Raw genomic sequence first — 24,692 nt, forward strand, 5'->3', positions numbered from 1 at the left:
GTCAAGATCTCAGAAGCTGATAGGAGAGAAAAGGCTGAGGGGAGAGCTGCTACAAGAGGGACATCCTTATGGGGCCATTAAAGTGTGGCTTTACAGAAGGGTTCTGGGACGGGGAGGAAATTCATCCTTCTCCCGCAGAGAAGAGTCCCTTGGGTCATTAGACCAGAGTATCACTATTCCTCAGGCTAACACCTCAACCCTGTAAAATACTGAGAGGACCCATTCCTCTCCCTTCAACAAAACCAGGAGAAAATGGTTTCTGCCCACAAGCCCGGGGTTCTGTATCACAGGGGCCCAGATGTGGACAAAAGTAGACGGAGCCCCAAGGGGACCACCCCATGGAGCATTTCACCCCGGGGTTATAGAGCTGCTCATCTTGTGGTTTGACTCAGGTAAAAGCAATGATGTGCTGCTAGACCAACTCTCCAGAGCAGGTGAAGCCCTGACTGCCAATTTCCATAATGTGAATACTTCATTATGGCCAATTTCAAGTTACCAATAGTTGAACTGGGGACTGTGCTCTGCTCCGAAGCATAGGAGCTGGGTGTCCATGCCCCCACACCAGATCCTAGACCCAGCCCACTAGCCAACAGGCCTGGCCCCAGCTACTTCTCCAAACCCACCATCCATCTCCAGGGAGGGTGTCTCCCTTCCTCTCTGCAGCTGGCATGGTGACTCAGCTTCCCCTAAATTTAGGAAAAGGGACAGATGGCAGAGTCAGCTGCCCAGCTCCTCTTCTGCATCCCGGCCTCGCACCACCCTGTCAGCGGAGGGGCTTGGTACAAGGTCCCCTTTGCCCCAGGCTCTGGTTCACCCATGGCTGGACTTCACGTCAACCACAAAACCAACTCATAGGATTTCCCGCCCAGTTTGGCTGCCCCACGGAATGGTCATCAGCTCAGGCCAGAGGGAAGGAAGGGAGACTTCCTGCCCCTCCCAGCATGGCCCTGGGCATGCCATTGTTTCTTGCATTTATCTCCCCAGTAAGCTCGACTGGTTGCCCCACTCTCTCTCCTCTCTCCACAAAGATAAGCTCATTCTCTGATAGGAAATCTGTTCTCCAACCCCAGAGTCAACACCTGCAGATTGCCCTAGGGGGCAAGCCTTGCTTTCCCAGGCTCTGGGGCTTTGCTCCCCACCTCTGTTGTAGCACACACTGCACTGTTAGGATTATCTGTCTGTGTACCTGTTCCCTCACTAGACTGAAAGCTCTTGAAAGACACTGATCTTTGATTCTCAATACCTGTCTTAGAGCCTAACAGACAATGAATGCAGGAAGGGATGGCTGGCACGTGGGCTCCTGACAGCCTCTTCCTCGGGCCAAAGCAGCGCCCACTGAGGCATGATGACTGTGCCTGCATTTCCCCCAGCAAAACCAACCAAGACCGAAGAGGGAAGGTGTAGAGGAAGTCAGGAGGGGACAGCAAGCACTGATGGTCCCCAAGGCTCTTACCTGCTACCCGGTGGGCCACCAGCCCCTCCAGGTTCAATGGCTCCTCCTCTGGAGTTCGTGATGGGTCTGAAGTCATCTCCTTTGGTGGGAGCTGAGGCTGAGCGGTGAAGCCAGGAAGAGAGGCCAGAGGTTGCTGAGGCCCTGGTGCACTCTGGGTGGTTGGAAGGAGAGCAGACGAGGAGGAGGCTAGGCTCTTTGGATGGTAAGTCTGAGTGGGCCCAGCTGGACATGGCTGATAATCATAAGGTGAGTAAGGCCTGCCAGGAGGGACAGACTCCAGGGAGGACCGGAGGGCCGGCTCAGTGGTTCCCAAGGAATGCCCACTGGGGATATAGCCAGATCTGGACTGGGTCAGTGGATGGGACTGGCAGGAGGAGCCAGAGAGGGGCTGGGAGGAGAGAGGGGAAGCCCCTGGCCAGGCCCCAGGGACACTCTGGGACTTGTGCAGGGGGGCAGCCGCCGTGGCTGGCTCCAGATCCAGCATCAGCATGTTGAGGGCTTCGATGGACTGCTCGATCTCCTGCTGGGAGGCTGCCCGTGGGAACTCAGGGAGGCCAGGCATGGGGGGCTCTGCCAGTGGCTGGGGGCTAGGTCTGCTGAGCCCAAGACCCTCCAAGTGGGCTCTTTCTTGCTGGCGAGGAGGTGGGCGAGGCTGCTGCTGCTGCTGCTGCTGCTGCCAGGAATTCAGGCCCCTCTGAACAGCCTCCCGGCTGCTCCCGCCACGGGCTGGAGCTGGGGGCAGCTGGGGCTCGGTTTCTGGAAAGGACTGAGAGCGGAACATGCTGCTAGGATCATGGCCATAGTGGGAGGTGGTCACTGACTGTGGCCAGGCTGGCTGGGGCCCCTCCCGCTGGTAGCCAGCTAAACCCTCCTGTGCAGAGTAGGAGGGCCGCATGGGGGCCACGTGGCCAGCCTGGGCAGACACTGCCCGGCTGGCAGACTCATAGGGGTAGCCCCCGCCATTGACCATAGTTTCCACAGGGTAGGGCTTGTCCAGACCATTGGTCAGTGGAGACAGGGCCTCTGGGTAGCCCCCCTCACTGGTGTTGGTGACCCCATCCAGGGAGGACAGTGTGCCCATGCTGCCCACGCTGTGCCCATCCTGGTTAGGCAGCTCATCATCCAGGATGTCTGTCTCCCGCTCGGATGCCAAGGCCCCGCCGTTGACGTGAACCTGGGCGGGGACAACGTGGCGGCCAGAGGAGGGCGCAGCAGGGCCCCCCACTGGGCGGGACAGGAGATGCTGGGTGTGGTACATGGTGCCTTGCTTCTCTCGCTCCAAGCCAAAGCCACTGAGCAGGCGGTCCAGCTCACGCTTCTCCTCGGGACTCAGGGCAGCAGGGGCAGCAGAGGGGCCCGGGACAGGCTCATCGGTCTTGTCTGTCTTGGTGGAGGCCGTGGAGTTGCCGGAGTCACTGCTCACAGAGAGGGTGTGCTCCACGTGGTTGGGGGTGGCCGAAAGGGCAGGACGCGCAGCGTTGACAGCCCCAGTGCTGCCGTGCAGTGAGTCCTTCTTCTTCACCTTGGCGTACAGGCTCCCATCCAGGGGTCCCTGGGTGTGGCCCACAACCTCTACAAGAGAGGGCCAGGAAGGGAGATAGAGATAGCAGATGTCAGTGGGAGATGGGACATCTTCTATTCTCCCAAAGAAAGCAGCTGAAAGCTTCCCTTCCTTGGATCCCAAAACATCCTTAGCACTCCAAGACAGACCTGAGGAGGGCCAGAAAAGCAAAAGGACAGGAGGATCCCTTCCCCAGGCTCTTGCCCTTCCCAACACCCGGCATCAGGGCCAGGCAGTGGAGCCCAAGATTGGGCAGGGGTCCTGGGGGCACAGTGCCCCAGCCCAAAGCCTGGCTCTGGTACGTAACTAGCTTCCCAAGGACCTGGAGGTGCTGGGCCAACGTGGGGTTCAGTAAAGCCAGGAGGCCCCTTGTTAAAGGGGACACACTTTCCTCTGAATTCTGGGGCCCGTAGGGGTCTGAAAAGGAGATACAGGGACCAGAGGTGGAGTGAGCATCTTAGGGATGGAGAACATAAAAGTAGAGTTTGCATCAGGGAGAGGTGTCCCCCGGGTCATTTGTCTGCAGACAGCTCTGGGGGACCCCATGAGCAATACTTTCTCTGGAAGGAAAAAGTGAGCGCTGGGTGGCTGGAGGCCAAAGGGCTGACTCAGGAACGAAGAACTTCCCCGCCCAGAGGAACTCGGTGATTTCACACCCTGTACAGTCAGCAGCCCAGTTTCCAGCCATCACACACACACACACACACACACACACACACGCACACACCTCCCCTCCCCTCACTCCAAGGCAGGCCCCAGTTGGCAAGAAAAGCAAGCCCCCTCCCAAATACGGCACAAACTCCAGCCCAGACACCAACAGTCACACACACACTCACGCAGAAAACCAGACACAAAGACATCCAGAGAAACACGCTCCACCCAGAAATCGCCCAAATCAAACACCCAGACACGTGCACTCAGGGGGTACACCAGACAGGCACCCCCAGTCAGAAAGAGTGGGCGTGGACACAAATATACAAAGACCAGTATTAATAGCTAACGTGCAGTCAACACCTATTCTATGCCAAGCACTTTGCTCCACTCACACGTACATTATTTCTAATCCTGTGAGTCAGAGGTGTTATGCCTATCTTAAAGAAGGAGAAATTGAGACTCTGAGAGGTGAAACCATTTATTTGTAGACACACAGTACCTGGGTAACGCTGGGATTTAAAAACACAACCAATTTAAAACATAATTAAAATAAAACTAAATTTAAATCAGAACTAATTTAAGATCAGAACTAAATCAGAAATTTAAAGATCACACAATTTGTATTATTCTACCCTATCTCTCATATCACTCACACACACACACACACACACACACACACACTACAATAAACACAGTAAAAAGCAGCAATACCCCAAAATAAATACTTAAGTTTAAAGCCACAAACATTTCAGAAAATACAAGCTCCTACCATGCCCAAGGATCAGCCCTCAGGCCAGAAGTGGCAGCTGCTAAAAATAAACACTCATACAGAAGCTCACGGCCAAAAACAAGTGATCAGACAACCACAAAACAGGAACATCCTGATCAACATACACACACACAAACCACAGGCCAACCAGCTGACGTCACCCGAGAGCTAGCATCGAGACGCCCGACAAGGCACATTGTCCACACAAACCCCCCAGGGGCTGGATGCTCTGCCCATTCCCTTAACTCTCCATAACCATCTCTCTGCCCCCAGTTTTCCCTGGGGCTTTGGGACCTCAGCCAGCAGCAGGCCCCAAGTGACACTGGGCCAGAGTATTGCCGCAGCCCACAGCTCACAGGGATGGCGCTGGTCTGAACTGGAAAGGGCTTTCAGCTGAGAAAGGCCAGATTCTCCAACAGCCTGCCCCTTGTGCCCGGACCCCTAAAGGCTACTAAAATGCAGTTGCACACATGGCTGCCTCTCCCAACTCGCCTGGCATCATTCCTAAAGGGGCCGAAATGTCAGACGAGAGGCTGCCTCTCACGCAGCGTCCCTCCAAAGAAATGGGTTCCGTACTACACACACAAAAGAGACCCCAGCTGGCTGTTTTCAGAGGAGAAAAGTGTTGCATTCAGGAGGGTCTCATCCACCCAGATTTTAGGGGGTGGCTCCTGCGAGGATGGGCCCTTGACAACAGTTAATGGGAGTCTGAAGAGATGTCTTTCCTTCTCACTGTGCCTGGAAAGCTGCTGGCCCCAGAGAAAGCGGGCCCCTTCCTGGGCCCTGGCCCCACCCTGCAGCCCAAACCATTATCTCCTCCACACCCTGAACCCCCTAACCTCCCAAGAACATGCACACATGGTCTAGGAAGTGGGGGAGCAGCAAAGGGTGGAGTTTCCAGTGGTCTCACTTACACCCAGAAGGCAGTGAGAACCCCTGGGCGCAAACAAGTGCAAACCTGAGAGTGTTCCTTCCTGCCAGGAGAAAGCAGACCCACTAGGGTTCACAAAAGAAGAGCTTTTGGCAAAAGAGCTAAGAAAGCACCTCCTGAGGCAAGGAGGGAGAATTCATACCACCTGACACCTGAGCCCTTCTGGCCGCGACCCACTCTTCACTAATTTTGAAAATGTCAATACTAAACTTACTCTGCCACGTCATTTACTCCTACGTGGGCTACTGTTTGCAGCAACAGCATCAGGAATTACAACTGCCAGGCCACGAAGGCTTGATAAGAAAATCAAAAGTGTAAACTGTTTCATTAAATTCTATTTGCTAAGTACAAATGGAAATATCTATTTCTGTCCTCAAAGGAGGGGCCAGCTGCTCCGACGCCCAGAGCTGGCAGCACACTCCAGGCTGTTCTGCACCTTCATTGGGTCATCTTCCTTTTCATATCAAGAGGAGAAACTGAGGACATCCACACCTGTCCCAGGTCTGTCTAGCCCCTGCGAGGGCTCTGCTGAAACCCCAGCACACGCATGACATGTGGGGCACATACACCTGCCACTCCCATCAGAGATGAGGGTACGTGCCTGTGTCCCCCACACTGTGCAACACGCTCGTCACCCCTGTCTCCCCATCGACCACGGTCACATTAAGAGCTATTTACCAGGACCACAAGAAGCCGGAACACCATGTTGGTTTCAATCTATTAAGGCAGGAAGGACAAAAAAGAGAGGCAGGCAGAGCAAAGAGGAGGAGTGAAATAGAGGTGGGTAGAAGGAGTGGGGACTTGGAGGGGTGAGGGAAGATGACTTTAGGACTCTTAAGCTAAAGGACCACTAGATCCATCACAAAGTCCAGCAGCCTCAATGGGCAAGGCCATTTCAGGTAAAACCATCACAGGTGAGAGGATGTTGGACACCCAGTGGGAAGGGGCAGGGGATAGAGGAAGGGACCTGCCTGGATGGGGCCGTGGGTGCTGGAATGGGTGACAGTGGAGCAGAAGGACAAACTGTAAGGGAAACACAAGGTACCGCGGCCAGCGGGGCGAGCTCCCAGGCCCCCAGCCCGGGCCAGGCTGGACACTGTGCCTGTTTCTCTCAGGAAGTGAAGTCCGCAGTCTCTTCAAGGCTCTGATTGCTTTGTCTGACTATGTCTCCCCGCTCTTCCCAGCAGCTGCTCCAAGCCCTGGACTCCACCCTCAACACTCAGCTCGACTGCACCAAGGGGCCCTTATTCCACAGCGGCCGTAATCCAGATGTACGTGTCATGCTTCTGGAAAGCTCTGAGGAAAATCCCCAGCTGACTTGGATGCGGACCTCCTCCCTACTCTCTGCTCCCCAGGCTCCCGCCAGTGAACTGCGGAGGTGCCCCTGGGGCTGGAAGCACACACAGGCCAGCACACATCCGTCTCACATACTTCAAAGGAACCAAGGAAATAAACATGGGATGCTAAGGTGCTAAAGGGTTTAGCGCAGTTGTCTTCTAATTTAGTTGTTCATAAGAATCTCCTCCCGGAGTTGTTAAAAATGTAGATTCCAGGGCCTATCTCCAAAGGTTTTCACTCATAGGTCAAGGGTAGGGCCAAGGATCAGCACTTTAGCTAGCTCTCGGGGCTTCTTGATAACATCTTGAGAAACCTTGACCTTGACGGTCAGCCTTTTGAGCCCTGAGATTAAGGACCTCCACTTCTCTTACTGATGTCAAGTGGGGAGATACCATTTATTTAGAAGGCGGGCCAGAAAGGCCAACCAGGAAGAATAAAGGGAGTCAGCCTACTCAACTGCAAGAAAGTGACTAGGGGAGGGGAGACCCCTCCCTATCCAATCACAAGCCTGTTGTGCACAGAAAATGATTTATCAAGGTTTTCAGGATGGGGGCCCTTCAGGATAAAAAGTCCTTTGGGTCCACATCCAGCAGAATAACAATTCATTAGAACACATTACCCGAAGCAGTCATAACCAACCAACAGCCAACGTGGAGGAAAATCAATGCAGTGCCAACAGGAAGAGGCACTGTGCCCACCCTGGACACAGGCGGCTTGGAGGCAGTTGGGGGCCCTAGCAGGCCGGGAGGGAGTCTCAGCTCCTTAAACATGGGAATGAGGTGTCAAATGTGTGTTGGTCGGGGAGGTAGGTGAGCTTTGACAAGTCCTGAGGCTAGGCCAAGAGGCAGCCAGGAGAGCAAGTTCTGAGTGTGCTAACCCTTTGGCCATGGGCTGGGGTAGGGCTAGGGCTATTGAGAAGCAACACATGGAAGCCAGAGGAAGGGACTGGGTACCAGGGAGGCCAGAGGGATGTGGTTCTGGAGAGGAGGCAGAGGAGAAGCGCCTCCTTCAACCCCACCCCTGCCCCAAATGCACCTATCACTCAGAAGGACGGCCTCCGTCTTAATGGCCAACTCAACTTGAGTCAACCACTTAACCACGCAGAGCCTGGCCTCGAAGCCACTCAAGTCAAGATTCAAATGCTTACTTGCCGGTTTGCCGAGTGATAGGATTCAGGAGCTGACTATCGTGAGCTGGGCCTGGCACATCCAGACACGCCATACTCTTCTCTCTCCATGTCAACAGCTCTCATCACCTACAGAGCAAAGCCCAGCCCCTCTCCCCTCTTGACAGATGTGCCAGACCTTTTATCACCTGACCCCTCGCCTGCCTTTTGAAACCTCACCTTCACTGTCCTCAATACTCCAAACACCCCCACTCTATTTATATGCTGTTCCCTCTCCTAAAAAACCCTTCCTCACCCTGCTCTGGCAGCTCCCAACCTCCCTGGCGAACCTCTTCCTCCTCCTTCAGGCTCAGTGTGAACTTCTCTGGGAAGCCTCCCTTGGCCTAAGCCCTTTCTCCGGTCCTCCAGACTCAGATAGGCCTTTCTCATGCTCCCACTGGCCGGTTCCTGTGACTGTACCACCAGTCACCCACTGGACGGTCACTACTGACGTCCATGTTTACCTCCCCCACTAAGCTCCTTGAGGAAAGGCCTTTATGTCTTTCTCTCTCTCCCTCAGTGCCTGGTTCCCAGATAGGACCGTTCGCATGTGGTCTATGTGAACAGAGCCTCTTAGAGTTCAGTGCATAACTTCACATAGCGATTCAGGATGGCCCTACAGAGTGCAAGGCCTGGCGCACACTAAAGGTTTCTTCAATGCTTCTTGCATGACATGAACTAGCCCTGTCAGCACTGAGACGCTCTTCTTCCACTGCTCCCCAGAGAAGTGAAAAAGCAGGTGGACCCCAAGCTTCTCCCAAAGGGAAGAGACACCTTGCAGCCAAGATATCATGAGCGAGGGGTACTCTACAGAGTTAGCAGCACAGGCTGGGCCCCAGGGAGGTCCCTGTAAATTGGCTGAGCCAGCATACCCCAAGTGTCCCCCACAGACTCCTCAGCCACGCTCCAACCCAGTCCAGTGGACACTCACTTTCTCAGCCCAGGACCCCTTCAGGGATCTGATGAATTCCCTCCAAAATGCACACGTACAAATTTTGCACATAATTTCAGGGGGGTGATGGACACCCTAGAGTCCACATATGATTCTTAAATTAAGATATATGCATCTAACAGTTAAGGTGCTGCTTCTAAGGGGCCCTCACTGTCACGCAGACTTCTGTGGAGAACACCAGGCTCCATCCAAGAGAAATGGGGGAACACAAAGAAAGGGGACCCTTCCAGCTGGAGGAGCCTGAGAAGGGGCCCAGCCCAGAGCAACACATTGAGCTCTAACCTGCCTGGGGGAGCAGCGTGGTGTGAGGAGGGGATGAGGACGCAGAGGGCGGTGGGGACCTCAGCCCCATGGCTCAAGCATGGTCAGCGGTTCTCCTGAGACACCCTGGCAATGGCAGCAGGGACCTCCTGTGGCCCAGCCTGTGATAGTCCTGGCCTCCACTCATGCTGACCGCCCCCTTCCCTCTCCCCCACAAACAGCTCGCCAGGGCCTGAGGCAGCCCTTTGTTCAACACAGCTCACAGAGAGTTCTGGAACTTCTCCAGATGGGAATGGGCTTCCTCAGGGACTCTGAGGAGCAGCAGAATTAGGCTCTGAAGAGAAGCCCCCGAGTCTCTGAAAGGGAACCACACAGAGGACACACGGGTTCTGAGAGGCAAAGTGGGCCGGTGACAGGTGCAGCCCGAGGAACTTAGGTCCACCCTGGAAGTGTCCACTGGTGCTACAGTGACAGGCTCAGGCCCCGGCTGACGGGGACGGATGAGTCCAGATGTGGCGAGGAGACACCTGTCTTTCCCCCTGTACAGCAACACTCATAGGGCACCCACTGCATTTTCAGAGCATGGACCAAGGCAACGAGAATCCTCCCAGGGCTGCCATCAATCTTCTCACAGGTGGCTCTGCCCCCGTACAAGGGACCTCACCAGTGTCACCCAAAAACCTGCCTCTGTGGACCTTCCCTGGGCCACCTCCATCAATCTGCTCAGGGAAGAAAGAAAGAGGGAGGCACAGGACCCAATGTCCAAATGAACTTCAGCCCATGGGTCTTGAAGATGGATAAAGTCAGCATTCAGACAGAAATGGAAAACAGAGCCCTTCCCACCAGCGGCTCCTGCCCCCCTGCAGCTTGCAGCCCCCAGAGGCAGCAGAACAAGTCTGAGCCAAGAGAGCCTTTTAAAAGCAATGGGGTTTGGGGAGTTGCAGGGCCTTAAGGGATCAGTTAATCTGCCACCCACCCCTCATTTTATAGGACAGTTAGGCTCTGCAGGCTCCTGGGAAGCTCCAAGGTCACCCAGCACGGAGGGCACAGACTCGGCTCCCTGCCTCCAAGTTCAGCGCTCTTCCCCTGATGGCTGCTTCAAGGTGAAGATGGCTGGAGTAGCCTGGGGGGCGGGGGGACTCTCCAACTGCGGCTGCACCAAGAACCTCACAACATAATACAGAGGGCTTGGGCAAGTGAAGGTGACAGATGTGTCCCCAGGCCCTCCTCAGGAAGGACCCACACACTTTACACAGATATCCTCTCACTTGACTTCCCCCAGAGAGAGGGAGTAGGGACAGAAAACCTGCCTGTGACCTTTATCTCAGACCCAGGGGACCAGTGCCTGGAGAGTGACTGACCTGCCCAGGCACAGGCCAGCCCACGCTGGTGAGACAAATGTGAACTTGCAGGGCCAGCCTCCAGCCTGGCCTTCAGCTCCCACGCCAGGCACTATAGCCAGAGCCCGGCCCTCCCACTCCAGCCATCGGCCTATCCGGGCAGCAGATATCACAGGCACACTCGGGAAGGTAAAAATAGCTCCTGGGCCCACAACAACCGAAGGCCTTCTCTGCCAGACCAGGGCGCCCGCCTGGACACTCAGAGATCCCTGGCAAGGGGGCCGGCCGAGTCGCCAAGGACCCTGCCAAAGTTGGGAGGAAGCCACAAATGGGAGCCCACAGGAGGCCGGCAGGGGAACGGTCTGCACTGGGGGTGCCACAGATTTCAGGCCACATGACTGACGGGGGTGCTATCCTGAATAAATGGGAATGTTTCAGGAGCTATTCTATGTCTCCACCAAGCCCTCAGCTCACCCCATTCTCTTCCACCGTGAACTTTCACCCCTAAACAAGTGAGGTAACTGAGACACACTGCCCCCTTCCAACACCTCCCAAATCCAGACCTGAGGCGGCAGCTCTCACACAGGGCAGCGAGTCCAGGAGGGAGGTGGTAAGGTCAGCCCCATCCGCCTCTAAAGGAAGCACGGTGGGCCATGGCCCCCCACAGCCCTACGCCCTTCCCAGGTCCAGGCCCACCCCAGAACCCAGGCCCCAGGCACAGAAGCTGCCCACCACCCTCTCCCCAGGTCCAGCAGAGAGCCCCACAAGGACACACACGGGAGAGACAGCTGCCCGGCAGACACAGCAGACACTTACCCTCTGGACGGAGAGGGAGCAACGGAAGGGAAAAGGAGCACTCTGATTTGCTCTCTGCTCTTTGTGCCTCAAGTTTCAAATAATTTCTCCATGGCTGCAGCTCCCAGTGCTGTCTGTGTCCTACCCGGGCTCCCTCGGACTGTCAGGGGTGGGAGGAGCAAGTGCCTCCTGCCTGCCCGTGCACCACAAACACACACACACACACACACACACACACACACACACACACACACACACACCGCTCCCTCCCTCCGGCTCTCGCTCACTCGCTCTCTCCCCCTCTCGGCTCTGCTAGCGCTGCTTCACTCTGGCTTGTAGGAAGCCAGTGGGATAAAACTCTGTCTGTAATTTCAGCCAGCTGGGTCCCCAGGGCTTCACTTATCATCCTGTAGCTATGCAGTTCTCGAATGACATCACAGTGGCTTCCCAAGCCCTCCACATGGAGTGAGAAGTGGCCAGCCCAGCCCAGCTCCAGCCCCAGCACCAACCCAGTTGCAGCCCCACCTCAATCCCAGCCCAGCAACGGCCCCAGCCCAGTCCCATCCCAGAGCAGCCCAGCACAGCCTCAGAACAGCCCTTGCCCAGCCCAGGCCCCAAACGCATCATGGCCCCAGGACCAGACAAGAAATGGGAGCAAAGCGGCTAGGATGTGAGGGAGAAAGAGGGAAGGGTGAGAGTTCCTCTGAGGGTACTGAGATTTATTTCCCCTAACTTTTCCACATTTTTTTCCCATTCTCAGCAAATGAAAGGCAGAACAGATGACAACAATTTTCCAGCTGCTGAACAATAAGGTGGAAATCTTTTTTTTCCCTCTCTCTCCCCGTCCTTCCCCCTCACAGGACAGAGTCTAAGAGCCAAGACACTTCCCTGGCTTATAAAAGGGGGAAAAAACCCAAGTCCCTGTGTTTCTCAGAGGTGACCAGAGAGCCTGAGTAGACGGACTGGGGTATTTGGGTAAGCAGGCTGCTGGAAGAGGGACAGGAGCCCCAAAGCGAGATTCTCAGTGCAAAGCTTTAGATTCTGGCCCAGTGGGAAGGCCAGTAGGTGCCTGGCCCAGGATACTGATCCACCAGGCCACCTGAGAAGCCTCCAGTTGACTGGCTATTGGTATTCAGCTTGTTCCCATCTGTGGCAATCATGAATGGCAGAGAGAGTAACTTTTCAGTGTCAGTGACAGCCACTCTCATCCCCAAACACCCAGGTCTGAAAGGGCTTGCTAAGCCAAAAGCCACATGAGCTGCCCCAAAAGTCCCCACCATTCCCCTCGTGTGCCCTAAAAAGTGCCAGCAAGACACCAAATTCCATCTTATACTTGTACTTTGATTGAATGTCCCAACCCAACACCCATAGGTGGTAGGAGACAGCCTGGGGTTTGCATCCAGGCCAGCGGGGGCTTCATGGCCTGGGTCTCCCCACCAGGGCCCCAATTAGTCTGCAACCCCAAAGTGCTTCTGCAGCCACCCCACTCTGATGCCCAGACCCCTCACAGCCAGGGGTGCCACTGCAGGCTTGGGAGGGAGAGGCATGCCAGGTGCAGGCCACCTACTTCTCCCTCTTGGGAGCAGACACCTCACCCCCAGCCCCCTCCCCGCTGCCAGCATCACCGGCTGCTTCTCTCTGAGAGTAAAGGAGGAAAATGAGAGGAAGAACAAGTGTGCTGCCCTGTACTCTGGACCCTGCTCTATCGTAACTGATGAGATGGGGGAGGCCCCCAGACCAGTGTCAAAGACTTCACAGAAACCAGTAAGAATGGGGAAGGGAGAAGAGAGTTTTCACGCCTCAGACTCCAAACTGGGCGCAGGAGGGCTTCCGATTCTCCCAGTGCAGGATTGTTGTAAGACCACAATTTGGACAAACTACTGTAATTACCCTCCTACCTCCATGGAGCCTTCTAGAACGAACCAACAAACCACAGGTTCTTAAAAGGGTTAAGGTCAACCAGTCCAGCCACTTGCCTGTTCATCTAAGACAGTGTTAACCTAGATTTTATTTGCATACAACCTTCATGTTTATCTGCACATAGGAACCCCATCAATTTATTTTTATAAATTTTGTAAAATTCTTAAAATAAACTTAACATCAAGTAGCTCCAAGCATCAATATCCATGATATCACAGATTTGGTGTGAAAGCTCTATACTTTTTTTTTAATGTGCATTAAAATAAATACCCCTAAAATCACTGCATATATAATTACCAGTCTGGCCCACGTGCCATACTTTGGAAACACTACCACGCGGCAGTCCCTGTAAGTAGCATCCCGGTCCTGCAGTTTTCTGCTTCCACCCAGGGACTGGCTGCACCAGAAGCCTCTGGGGAGTTTTATAAAAGCCCTGATCCCCTGGCTCCACCCCTGACCTCCAGAGGCCAAACTGTGAAGGGTGGGGCCCAGGAATCTGAATTGTAAAATACACTCCAGTTGAGAATACTAGGCAGCCAGGTTTGGCAAAACAATTAAAAAGTCCTGGCTGTACTTACCTGTTTCCTGCTATAGGGATCTTACTGTCCCCCCAAAGGCCCATTTCATCATTAGAGGTAGATTTTAGCTCCCTTCCTTTTCTACTGACTATTCTTGTTGTGCCCAATGGGGTGGCTCAGACAAGCCGAAGCTCTGCCACATGAGAGCTCTTCAGACCCTGAACGTGGTGCACACTGTCCTCCTGAGTCTCTCTGACAGGCAATCCCCCCCCAACCCCAGGACCGGAAGTCCCTGAGCCCGCCATACCATACCTTCCCTTCGCTTCTCTTCACCACCTGAGCACTTGCTACCAGTAGTTTTTATCATTCTGAAGCAAGGGACAACCATGTGGGCTCTTTGACCTATGAGGAGCACCACAGGACTAACATCTCCCAGTTTCTGGAAACCATACCTTTAATAATGCAACCTGAAGTTGTACCCAGCCCTTGTGACGCATGTCACTTCAGCATCTGCCAGGAACACGGAGGCTAAGAACATGGGCATAGAGTTCAAGCAGACACTGGTTTAAATCCAGACACTACTATTTACTAGCTTAGAGCAACCCTAGGCCAATTACTTAATTTTTTTGAACTTCAGTTTCTTTATCTGTACAATGGGTATCTCCGAGGGCACGGCGAAGACCGATGTAATATGCGTAAAGCACGCAGCACAGCACGCACAGGTGCTCTAAATGAGGCGGCCACACATATACAACCCCCACCACTACAGTATCTGCCTCTCCTCCTCCCTCCCTACCCAACCCCGCCCTGAACAGCTCCTGGGTGACCCTATCTCACTGGGCCCAGACGAAGCACGCTCATTGCTTAAGCTTCAGGACCTGTCCTTTCTCTGCTCAAAAATCGTGGCATCGAGTGTCCAGCAAAGAGAAGAGTCTCACGAAACAGCTGAGGATGTGATGTTCAATTAACAAACACTGGGACTGTCCCAACATCGGTTATTGCCAACATTGTACCTGAAAATGCCACTGCCTCTCCCATCTCCAGAGATGGCTTCAACACCAAAGACCGGAAGGAGGGAGGGATGGCATCTTTCCAGACCTGGGTTTTTGCTCTTTCTCTTAAGGAACAAAATGGCTGAGTGTTTTGGTTTCCAAGCAGCCCAGTCCTAGAACAGAAGCAGGAAGCAGAAAAGAGTGTCCCTAGTGAAGGGCTACTTCACATCCTACAAATGGGAGAAGTGAAGTCCCAGAGACAAGGGGCTGAAGGGATAGCTAGACCAGCGGTCCTCCCCTAGGGCATGGGGCATCCCAGGGAACATGCGACAATGTCTGGAAATATGTGGGGTTGTCATTTGTAGAAGAAATGCTGTTGGCATCCAGTGGGTGGAGATGCGGCTAGACATCCTGTAACACACAGGACCGCCCCCACACTAGGCTTGCGTCCAATGTCAGCGGTGCCCCAGCCTAGAAGCCCTGAGCCAGACTGAGGGCAGAGGGAGTTTGGGATGTGAGAGACAGAGGTGGGGCCCAATTAAGGAGTCCTGGGTCCCAATCCCAGCCAAGCCGCTAACTCAACACTTGACCTTGTCCAAGTCATTTCCTTTTCCTAGGCTTCCATCTCCGAAGTGGTAAAATGAGAGAGAAAAGCAAGATAAGCTTTGAACTCTAAAGCTTCTGATTCTAAGCAGAACACAAGGAGGAGGAGAGAGGCCCGGGTGTCTCAAGCATCGAGATGTGAAGGTCTCAGGGGAGAGGGAGGACCCCAGGGAAAGGCGGCTGTCTGGGTGGGGTGCGGCTCAGGGTGTGGCATAGGAACAAGTCACAAACTCCCACAGGACCTCCTCCCTGTCTTCCAGGCCAGAGCATAGAGAAGGCAGGCGACCCAGAGCCCAGGGCGGGCAGGCTCTGGGCAGCCCTGGCATGGCCCCAGCCTTCCGGAATTTTCACTCCCCTCAGGACGGCAGCGGACAGGGCCAGGCTCAGGAACGGGTTCCCCAAGAGTAGGGCAGAAGGCTCAGTGCCAGAGGATTACGCAGGAAGGGAATCGTCAACTCCCAGGCAGACGGCTGAGTTGGACAAGGGTCTGGGTGTATCCACTCACCTCCCTCCCGCCTCTCCCCACTCGGATTGCCTCCGGGACATGGACATCATCTCGGTAGCAGTCCTCACTTGGGAGGGATGGCAGGAGAGTGAGGAAGGACGTTCCTGGGGCTTGGGGAGGCAGGAAGGATGAGATAGCACAACAGAACTGGGTGGGCGCATTTTAACTATGTGCCTGCACATTAATGGATGTTCTCTCGCTTGCTTCCACGTTGTCCTTCAAAGTAGGGCAACCATCTTCCTGGTAAAGAGGCTGGAGCTTAGAGGCTGTGGCTTGTTCAAGATCACACTGCCAATCTGACTCTTACGTTCAAGTTCTTTCTACTTCCCCGAGAGGAAGGAGGAAGGAGAGGGACAGGGCAGAGGATGAGAGCTTGGAGGATCCAGCAGGATGAAGGGAGTGGAGAGAGATGATTAAATCACAACTGGCCCAAACCCCACCATCCAAGTGGGTGCTGTCCCACCAAAGTGGTCCCCGGGAATTTTAAGCATTTATCCTAATGATGTTGCCAGGGCTCAAAGCATTTCTGTAAACTCATAGGGAACTGCCTCAGAGCTGGTTCATAATGAGCCCATCTCTGCACTTAGGGTCTATCGCATGTCAATGGTACTCAACAAGTCCATCAAGAACCACACTGAAGTACTGATTACCAGGCTTGCCGTGTTTTACATGACAGCTCCCCTCACCTCACTGCTATGGGGATGTACAGTGGGGTGGGCTCCTATGCACGAGCGGTGGTTGTGTGCAGAGGGCTCTCTGTGGTTCTGTGTTTGAGTGGGTATGGAACGGGGATGGGTGGAGGATCTGGGTAGGTCTCTGCTTCCTCTCCCAAATGTGTCCCTCTGTGTGCATGGGTAGAAGGAGGCTCTTGTAGGCCCCTCCGTGGGGTTCTCCCAGGCACTTGTAGACAAGCTCACACAAGTGAGGAGATGTGAGCCAGAAGCAGGAAGGCCCTGCTGCAGAAGGACAAGCTGGAAGTGACCCTTCTTACCCACAGAAGCTACAGCACCATGGGGTACAAGCCTGGACAGGAGATAGGAGCCAGGGCACCACCACCAGCCCTCTTTCTATCCTTGTGTTGCATGAAGAGTTCCTGCCTGGTTCTCGAAGTTTCTCAAGCAGTATACAGACAGAGGGGGATGGAGGAAGGAAAAAGGAATGATCTGAGAAGCTTTGAGCTTTCATATCAAAATCTGATCTCACTGCCCCTAGAGAAGGAGAACAAACATCGAAGAACAAACATCAAAGAACACTTTGCTGCTAACAGTTTTTTAAGCAATCAAAACAACACAAGGGGCATTGACTGGCTGTAAGGATGTAAAGACATGGTCCCAGATGAGAAAGGCAGTCAGCCGCTCCCGGCCCCCACCCACCGACAGCTCTGCACTGCTTCCCAGAACCAGGGAGCCCGCCTGCAGCCTGAATAAGCCGGCTTGGGGTGGACCAGGCCCTGGCCCTGGAGGGTGGGAGGGAAGGCAAGCAGGTCCGACATCTGGAGCAGGGCACCTCCACCCCTGCAGGAGAGTCTTTCACGTGCAAATAATGCTTCAGCAGAGAAAGGGAGAGGCAGGAGAAAGGGGAGTGTGGCAAGGCTCACGAGTCCCCTCTGCACACAGAACCTGCTGCGGCTTTGTCAGAGCTCCCTACAAGATGCCTTCTCGCTCCCTAGAAGCTGTCACTCCCCTGATCTGATAGATGCGTGGGTGGAGGATTCACCTGAACCTCAACAAAACCCAGTCTTGCCACCAGCTCCCCTTTCTCACATCCCTCAAAGGCAAGACGGCTCTCCTGAGGACAGACCTCCACCCCACCTGCTGAAGCTAAAACCCACTCTCTCCCAGCTCTGCCTCCCAACCCCTAACTGACCACTGCACAATAAAGAGATCCAGAGAAAGTGTTGTCTGGTAGCAACAGTAAACTGGGAGTCAAAGGGCCAGAGGACTACGGAGTGAGCTTGGATGGGTCTCAGTTTACTCCTCTGTGCAGTGGGAGAGTACAGCCGGGTCATCCCTGAACTCCTAGCCAACTCTAGATGCTCAAGGATCCAACTCAGAGAAGATGCTCAACCAGGCACTGTCAGGGTCTCAGAGCTCTTGAATTCTTTGGGCCTGACTCTCCTCACCTACTTGGTCTTGCCTGGGTGGCTCCAGGCTCCAAACTGGTCCAAGGCTATTTCTGCAGCAGACACAGAGCCCCTGGGGGATAGGACAGAAATGGTGACTTACAGGAAGTCTGGAAATACACACCAGGCTGCAGAGGTTCCAAGGGCCATGCAGGGCAATAAAGAGGTAGATTTATTTTCATCAGTGAAACGCCGAAACCCAGACTCCGGAGTGAGCTGACCCAGCAGAAGGCGGCAGGGAGCTCCCCCCGCCCCCCAGAGCAGAATTAGCTAGATCACAGCCTCCCAGGTCTCACCAATGGGGCCGATGATGGGAGGGGACAGAAGGGGAAGTCAGGGTTAGCCAGTTCAGCTAGGGTGATTCCAGGCCCCTCGGGCTGGCCTCTTCCCATCATGCCACTGGCCTGCAAGGGTCTCCAGGATGCCAGCACAGTAGTGCTAGGTTCACGTGCCCACTGGGGTGAGGCGGGGTAGCAGAGGGACAGGAGGCAGGGTGCCTCAGACTTCTGCCCTCATGAAGCTATGGTGAGAAACAGTGGATGTCAGAATCCCAGCTCTACATCTACCTGGCTGTGTAAACACTGAGAGGCTACTTAACCTCTCTGTGCCTGTTTCCTCATCTGTGAAATAGGAACAAGGATATTCAGTTCACAGGAGGATGATGAGGAGTAAAGGACATAATGGGTACCTAATAGACTCATGGAGGGTGTATACAGAAGGGAGAGGTAGATTTTCCTTCTAGTCCCTAACCAAACTGCTGTCTGGGAGTGCCAATTAATTCAATGCTTATGGAGGCCAATTTGGCATTATCAAAATTATATATGCATATATTCTTCCATCCAGCAATTCCACTTCTAGAAATTGGTCCTACAGACAGACTTGCACAAATGAAACTGTATTACGTACAAGTGAAAAGGCTACTCACTGCAGCATTTCTGAAAACAGCAGAAGATTGAAAACAACACAGATGTTCATGCTACTTAAATACAGTTAAAAAAAATACTAGTTAAATAAAACACAGTACCTATATGCAGTGGAATATTATGCAGCTGAAAAAATGAGAAGGCTTTTTATATGCTATTATGAAAAGATCATCATACTATAGCATTAGGTGAAACAGCTCACGTACAAGCCAAATCTTTACAGTGGCCACTATACCCTAAATGATCTGGTCCCCATCTCATCTGACCTCATCTCCTATTACAACCATCAGCTGCAATCACACTGGCCCCTTGGCTGCTTCCCAAACATCTCAGGTGGGCTCCAGCCTCAGGACCTTTGCACTTGCTGTTCCCCCTGCTCTTCCTCAGTTTTTGCTTGGCTGACTCCCTCACCTTCTTCAATTCTTTGTTCATGTGTCCCTTTCTCAGTGAGGCCTAGGCTGATCAGCTTTTTAAAAACTTTCAACTCACCATTCGATGTCCCACAACAACTTCCAATAACCCTCACTCTGCTCTATTTTACTCCTAGAGTATTTATCACCTTTTAACATGCTCTCCGGTTTACAGCTGCCCCTTGAATAATGCGGGCGGGTTAGGGGCACCAACACCCTACATAGTCAAAAATCCACATACTGTTTTCTCTGCCTCAAAAACAAAAGAATTAATAAATTATTCACCCGAGGGCAGGAAGCTGAAACAGTCTGGATAAAATCAGGATTCAAACCCTTGTTCTTTTCAGTCCACACATTGTGATCTCTAATTGAACACAAACTTTTCCCCACAGTTAAAGAGCCATAAAATGAAAATACAGACTTATATTTATTGAAAAAAATCCCTGTATAAGTGGACCTGCGCTGTTCAGATCTGTGTCGTTCAAGAGTCAAATGCACTTACAATGTCTTCAAAAAAAATTTTTTTTATATTGTCTGTCTTCTCCCACTAGGATACAATCACGACAAGAGCAAGGATCTTTGTTTTATTCACTATTATATCCTCAGCATCTAGAATAGCAGCACATAACAGGCACTCGATAAATATTTGTTTAATAAAAGGCAAATGAACAAATGGATGTTACTGAGGACAGGCCATGTACCAAAGAACACAAATGATTTGTTTTTCTCTTTTTTTCTTCTTCTTCAGCACAGCGGATTCAAGGTTACACCAGTAATCATGCACTCTCATTCTCCTGCATCCCAATACGTTTTCTCAAGTGGAAGAGAAAGAAGCAGCTTTATGGGTGCTCCAGGGGTCACCTGGGCCCACAGCCTGGCCAGCACTGATGATCGATGCCAGGGAGGCAGGATCTGTGGAGGTTAGGACTCTGGAAAGACCTGGGAGTGAGAGGCCTGCTCTGCCCCCAACTATCTGTGGGACTTCTGCAAATCCTCCAACCCCTGAGCAGAGGGAGCAGCTCACAATAGGAATGGAGCCTGGCACTTGGATGATGCCAGGGGAAAAGTTTCTGTAGGAAGAACACAGGACTTGCAGCCAGAGGCTGGGGTTCAAAGTCCAGTTCAACAACTGGGATGGTTGAAAGGTAAACTGACTCTCACTCAGGGAAGCACTGTGTAAAATACCACTCAAGGGCAGGTGGCAGTATCAGTAACAGCTAATGTTAACTGATGTCTTTCTATGTAACCGACACAGAGCTGAGCACCCATCCATTACCTCATTTAATTCTCAGCCCTATCTAATAACCAAAAACTTCCCCAACTTGGGGAAGGAAACAGTCACCCAAGTCCAGGAAGCACAGAGAGTTCCACACAGGATCAACCCAAAGAGGAACACACCAAGGCACACAGTAATCAAATTGACAAAAATAAAGGATAAGGAGAAAATATTCAAAAATAGCAAGAGAAAAGCAACAAATAACATACACGGGAACTCCCATAAGGTTATCAGCTGATTTTTCAGCAGAAACTCTACAGACTAGAAGAGAGTGGCATGATATATTTAGCGATGAAAGGGAAAAACTTACAACCAAGAATACTCTATCTGGTAAGGCTCTCATTCAGATTTGATGGAGAAATCAAAAGCTTCACAGATAAACAAAAGCTAAGAGTTCAGCCCTATAGAAAAGGTATATCCTTGTTCCCATTTTACAGGGGAGAACACTGAGGGTCAGGAAGACTAAATGGTTTGCCCAAGGTCAACGGAAGCTAAGAGGCAACGCTGGGTCTTGAGCCCAGGCAGCCTGAGTCCAGAGCCCATGCTCTCAACCACTATGGCACCTCTATTGCCTCCCTAGGGTGCCCTGGGTTTCATCCCTTCCCGAGCTTCTCTAAGACACTGTCCTTCTTAACTTCAGAGGAAGCTGCCTATTACTGAAGGTGTGTGAGCTCAGCAACTTCGCCAGGATTTTAGAAGGTCTCTTGGCAGGAAACGGAGCATAGAGAAGAAAGAAAGAGACGTACAGGAGATGAGTCATCCACGAGCAGCTGGGGAAGTAGACGGAGGGGAACCAGGAAAGAGGGAAGGACAGATCATCCTCCAGATCCCAGATCCACTGAAACCTCTCCCATAAATGGCCTCAGAACTTTCTATTGGGCAGAAAGCAGGGCCTCGGGGAGCGGACCAAGAGGAACGGGCTCTGTTGCCTGAAGAGAAGCACACCAGCTAGTAGGCAGGAGGAGTGGGCAAGACGCAGACCAGCTCCAGAGAGGTACGGCCTCTCCAAGGCTGATGGAGAGATGGGCCTGAAAGCCAACACCATAGTGGAGAAGTTAAACTTTGCCAAAAAGCAAAGTAGCCTCAGTGAGCACTCACGAGCCAGCCCCAGGCAAACTGGCCTGGACCAGGAGAAAGAGGGCCAGGCACAGCCTCCAAAGGCACGGAGGAACACCCAGGGCCTGAACAGGTCCATCAAGGAATACTCCAGAACAATCCAGAAAAACAGCTTTCACCAGCTCTGCTCTCATTTAGCGCCCATCACTCAGCCACATCCACTGGGCAACAGATCTGGGCTGCAGGGGCTTACCTGCAGCAGGATTTTGTGTGCTGTCTTTTTCGCTTAATCTCCTGGTTGTTCTCCTCTTGGACCCCGTGAATCCAGTTCCTCAGTGCTCCCCTCACTCTCACCTCCACCTTCTCCAACATTCCCTCTTTCACCAACCCCCAAATTCCACTAACATCCCACCCACCCCACCATGGGATGGGGGCAGCGGTGAGAGGAAGGCCAGGCCAATTTGATTGCTTTCTTTCCCTCAACTTTCTAGACTTTGAGCAATGTTGTTATGCCACTTTTAGTGAAAAACAATTCTGTTTTCAATGCCATCTACTGTCCCAGGCCCAGGATAAAGGCAGCCCCTCTGCGAAGCCATCCACCTCTGATCACCACTATCCCCAGAAGTTTCATCTCTCCTGAGAAGCATGGCTCTTGGCCAACATCCTTCTCCATTTGGCCATGGGTCACCGCAGATGGTGTACCTGTCTGATCCTGCCACACACACACCTTGCTCTTGTCTGCAGGCGACTCCAAGGCACCACTTTTTACAGCTCGGGGAGGGCCCACCATCTAGTAGATGATCTGTAACTATTGGGAAAGGAGGGCGGGGGAAAGGAAGGGAGGGAAGGAAGATGAAAGGGAGAAAGTAAGGAAATGAGGGGTAAAAGGCAGCTTTAGTTGGGTACCAAAAAAAAAAAAAATTTGATCAATGGGAGGTTGCATTTCTTTTCTTGGACACGGTTAGAGTTCATATCTTGGGGTCTTGCCGGGTCCAGCTAACTTGCACTTGTCTACAGGTCTGGCAGGAGGCAGAGAAGGCGGTTCAGGGGGAAAGACTGCGCGTTCTCCTCTTCCCTGGCCTGAAGCTGGATATTTGAGCTCAGCAAGAGGGCAGACGTGCCACTCAGGCCACTGGCCAAGAGCTCTGCGTCCGCTCTGAGTGTGGCTCCAGCCTTCCAACCTCTACCCGATAGCAGAGATTACGGAGGACCAAAGGCACATTCAGTCGGGAGGGTATTGATTTACTGAATGTTCCATGGGCAGACACTACTCTCCAAGCCTGCCAGCTGCCCCACAGAGCAGGGCCAGCTAAGGGTCCAAGGGCATCAGGACAAGCCCCACCCCACTCGGCCAGGAGCAGCGCTGAGCAGGTGGCCGGCAGATGCTGGGTCAGCGGTGTCATCTTCTTTACCCTGAAGGTCAGGCCGACCCCACATTTAAATTCTCAGCACTCTGACTTGTGCCAGCAGGTCCAGAGAGGACTCCCTCTTCGGGGAGTAGAAGGTACCAAGATCCTCCTCCAGAAGTCATTCTGTTCCTACCTCTGTCGCTATCTCTATGTAGATCACCCCACACTGAGAACTGTCTCCCTTGTTTCTCAACACTTCTGCCCAAGAAGGCCAAGAGGACAACCTCCCTGCCCGTTAGTCCACCCTCTCACAGTCAGGAAGTTCTACCAGGTGTCTAACTCAAGCCCCTCTTGCTGCAGTCTTCTCTGTTTTCCAGGCCAGTCCAGCACCAGTTCCAGAGTAGGAACGAGCTCAAATGAAGCAGCCTAAAGCATTTCAGGCTATGGATGAATAATCTTTTAGATCAAGATCACAGAATGATAAGAAGAAGTATCTCTGACTGGCTCCAGACCCCTACTCGCCCCTGTCAGAACCCTGCCTTCCCCATTTACTGAGGGTATTACCTCGAATGAGGTCCCTAACCTCTCTGTGATGGCCTCAGTTTCCTCACCTATAAAATGAGAGTGCTCATAACCTGGTGTTCACACAGAAGTATTCAGGCCTTAGTTGTGACAGACACCCCAGGACATGAGCGCCACATTCCAAAAGTAAGGCAGGCGATCACCAAGCAGGGCTTGCACAGAGAGATGGCTGACAACGAGAAAGTGAAAAGCCAACCCACAGAAAGGGAGAAAATATTTGCAAATCATGTATCTGATAAAGGACCTACTCCCAGAATATAGGAAGAACTCATAACTTAATAAAAAGACCAAAAGAAAAACAGCCAACTTTCAAAATGTGCAAAGGATGTGAACAGACATTTCTCTAAAGAAGATACGATGTTCAGCATCATTAATTACTAGGGAAATAAAAGTCAAAACCACAAGAAAATACCACTTTATACCCACCAGGATGGCTAGAACCTCCAAAATAGAAAATTACAAGTGTTGGTGAGGATGTAGAGAAATTGTAATCCTCATACATTGGCTGGTAAGAATGTAAGATGGTTGCAGCCACTTTGGAAAACAGCCTGGCAGCTCCTTGAACGATTAAACACAGTTACTACAGGACCCAGCAATTCCACTCATAGGTATCAATCCAAGAGAAATGAAAACATAAGTCCATACAAAAACATACGTGAATGCCCATCGCAGCATTCTTCATACTAGCCAAAGAGTGGAAACGATGCAAATATTCATCCACTGCAGTAGATATAAAAACAAAATGTGGTAAAACCATGTAATGAAATACTGTTCAGCAATCAAAACAAACCAAGTACCAACACGCTACAACATGGATGGACCCTGAAAACATTATGCTGAGTGAAAGAAGGCCACAAAAGGCCACGTTCCGTATAATCCCATTTTCATGAAATATGCAGAACAGACAAATCTAGAGAGATAGAAAGTAGATTAGGGCTGAGGGTGGGGAAGGATGTGGGGAGTGACTGCTAATGGGTGGGAGGTTTCTTTGAGGGGGTGATAATATTCTAAGATTAGATTATGGGGATGTTGTAAACCCTAAATAATACTAAAACCCACTGAATTGTATTCTTTAAGTAGGTGAAGTTATGGTATTAGATTATATCAATATAATATTTCATTATATTTTATTATATTGGGAATATATAATATTAGCTGTTAAAATTTTTTTAAAGACAGGGTGGCTGAAAACTGTTTTGTGGCTCTAAACTACACCC

At 52.3% G+C, this 24,692-nt stretch overlaps 1 protein-coding gene across 13 annotated transcripts in view; it reads right to left on the reverse strand.

Moving 5' to 3' along the window:
* Window positions 1–24,692, reverse strand: part of TNS1 (tensin 1) — a 186,684-nt gene that overhangs the window by 43,412 nt on the left and 118,580 nt on the right. For 12 of the 13 annotated variants that reach the window (XR_004320092.1, XM_032480201.1, XM_032480203.1 and 9 more), the window contains one exon: window positions 1,454–3,025. Coding sequence is in view for 12 of the 13 variants with exons in the window: in XM_032480201.1 (XP_032336092.1) it covers window positions 1,454–3,025 (1,572 nt within the window). In the remaining variant the exon portion in view is untranslated. Of the gene's footprint in view, window positions 1–623; window positions 687–1,453; window positions 3,026–24,692 lie in introns of all 13 variants that reach the window. The other variant, XM_032480197.1, reaches the window with a different exon arrangement.

The sequence above is a fragment of the Camelus ferus genome, chromosome 5, assembly GCF_009834535.1.
Source record: "Camelus ferus isolate YT-003-E chromosome 5, BCGSAC_Cfer_1.0, whole genome shotgun sequence".
Lineage (NCBI taxonomy): Eukaryota > Metazoa > Chordata > Mammalia > Artiodactyla > Camelidae > Camelus > Camelus ferus.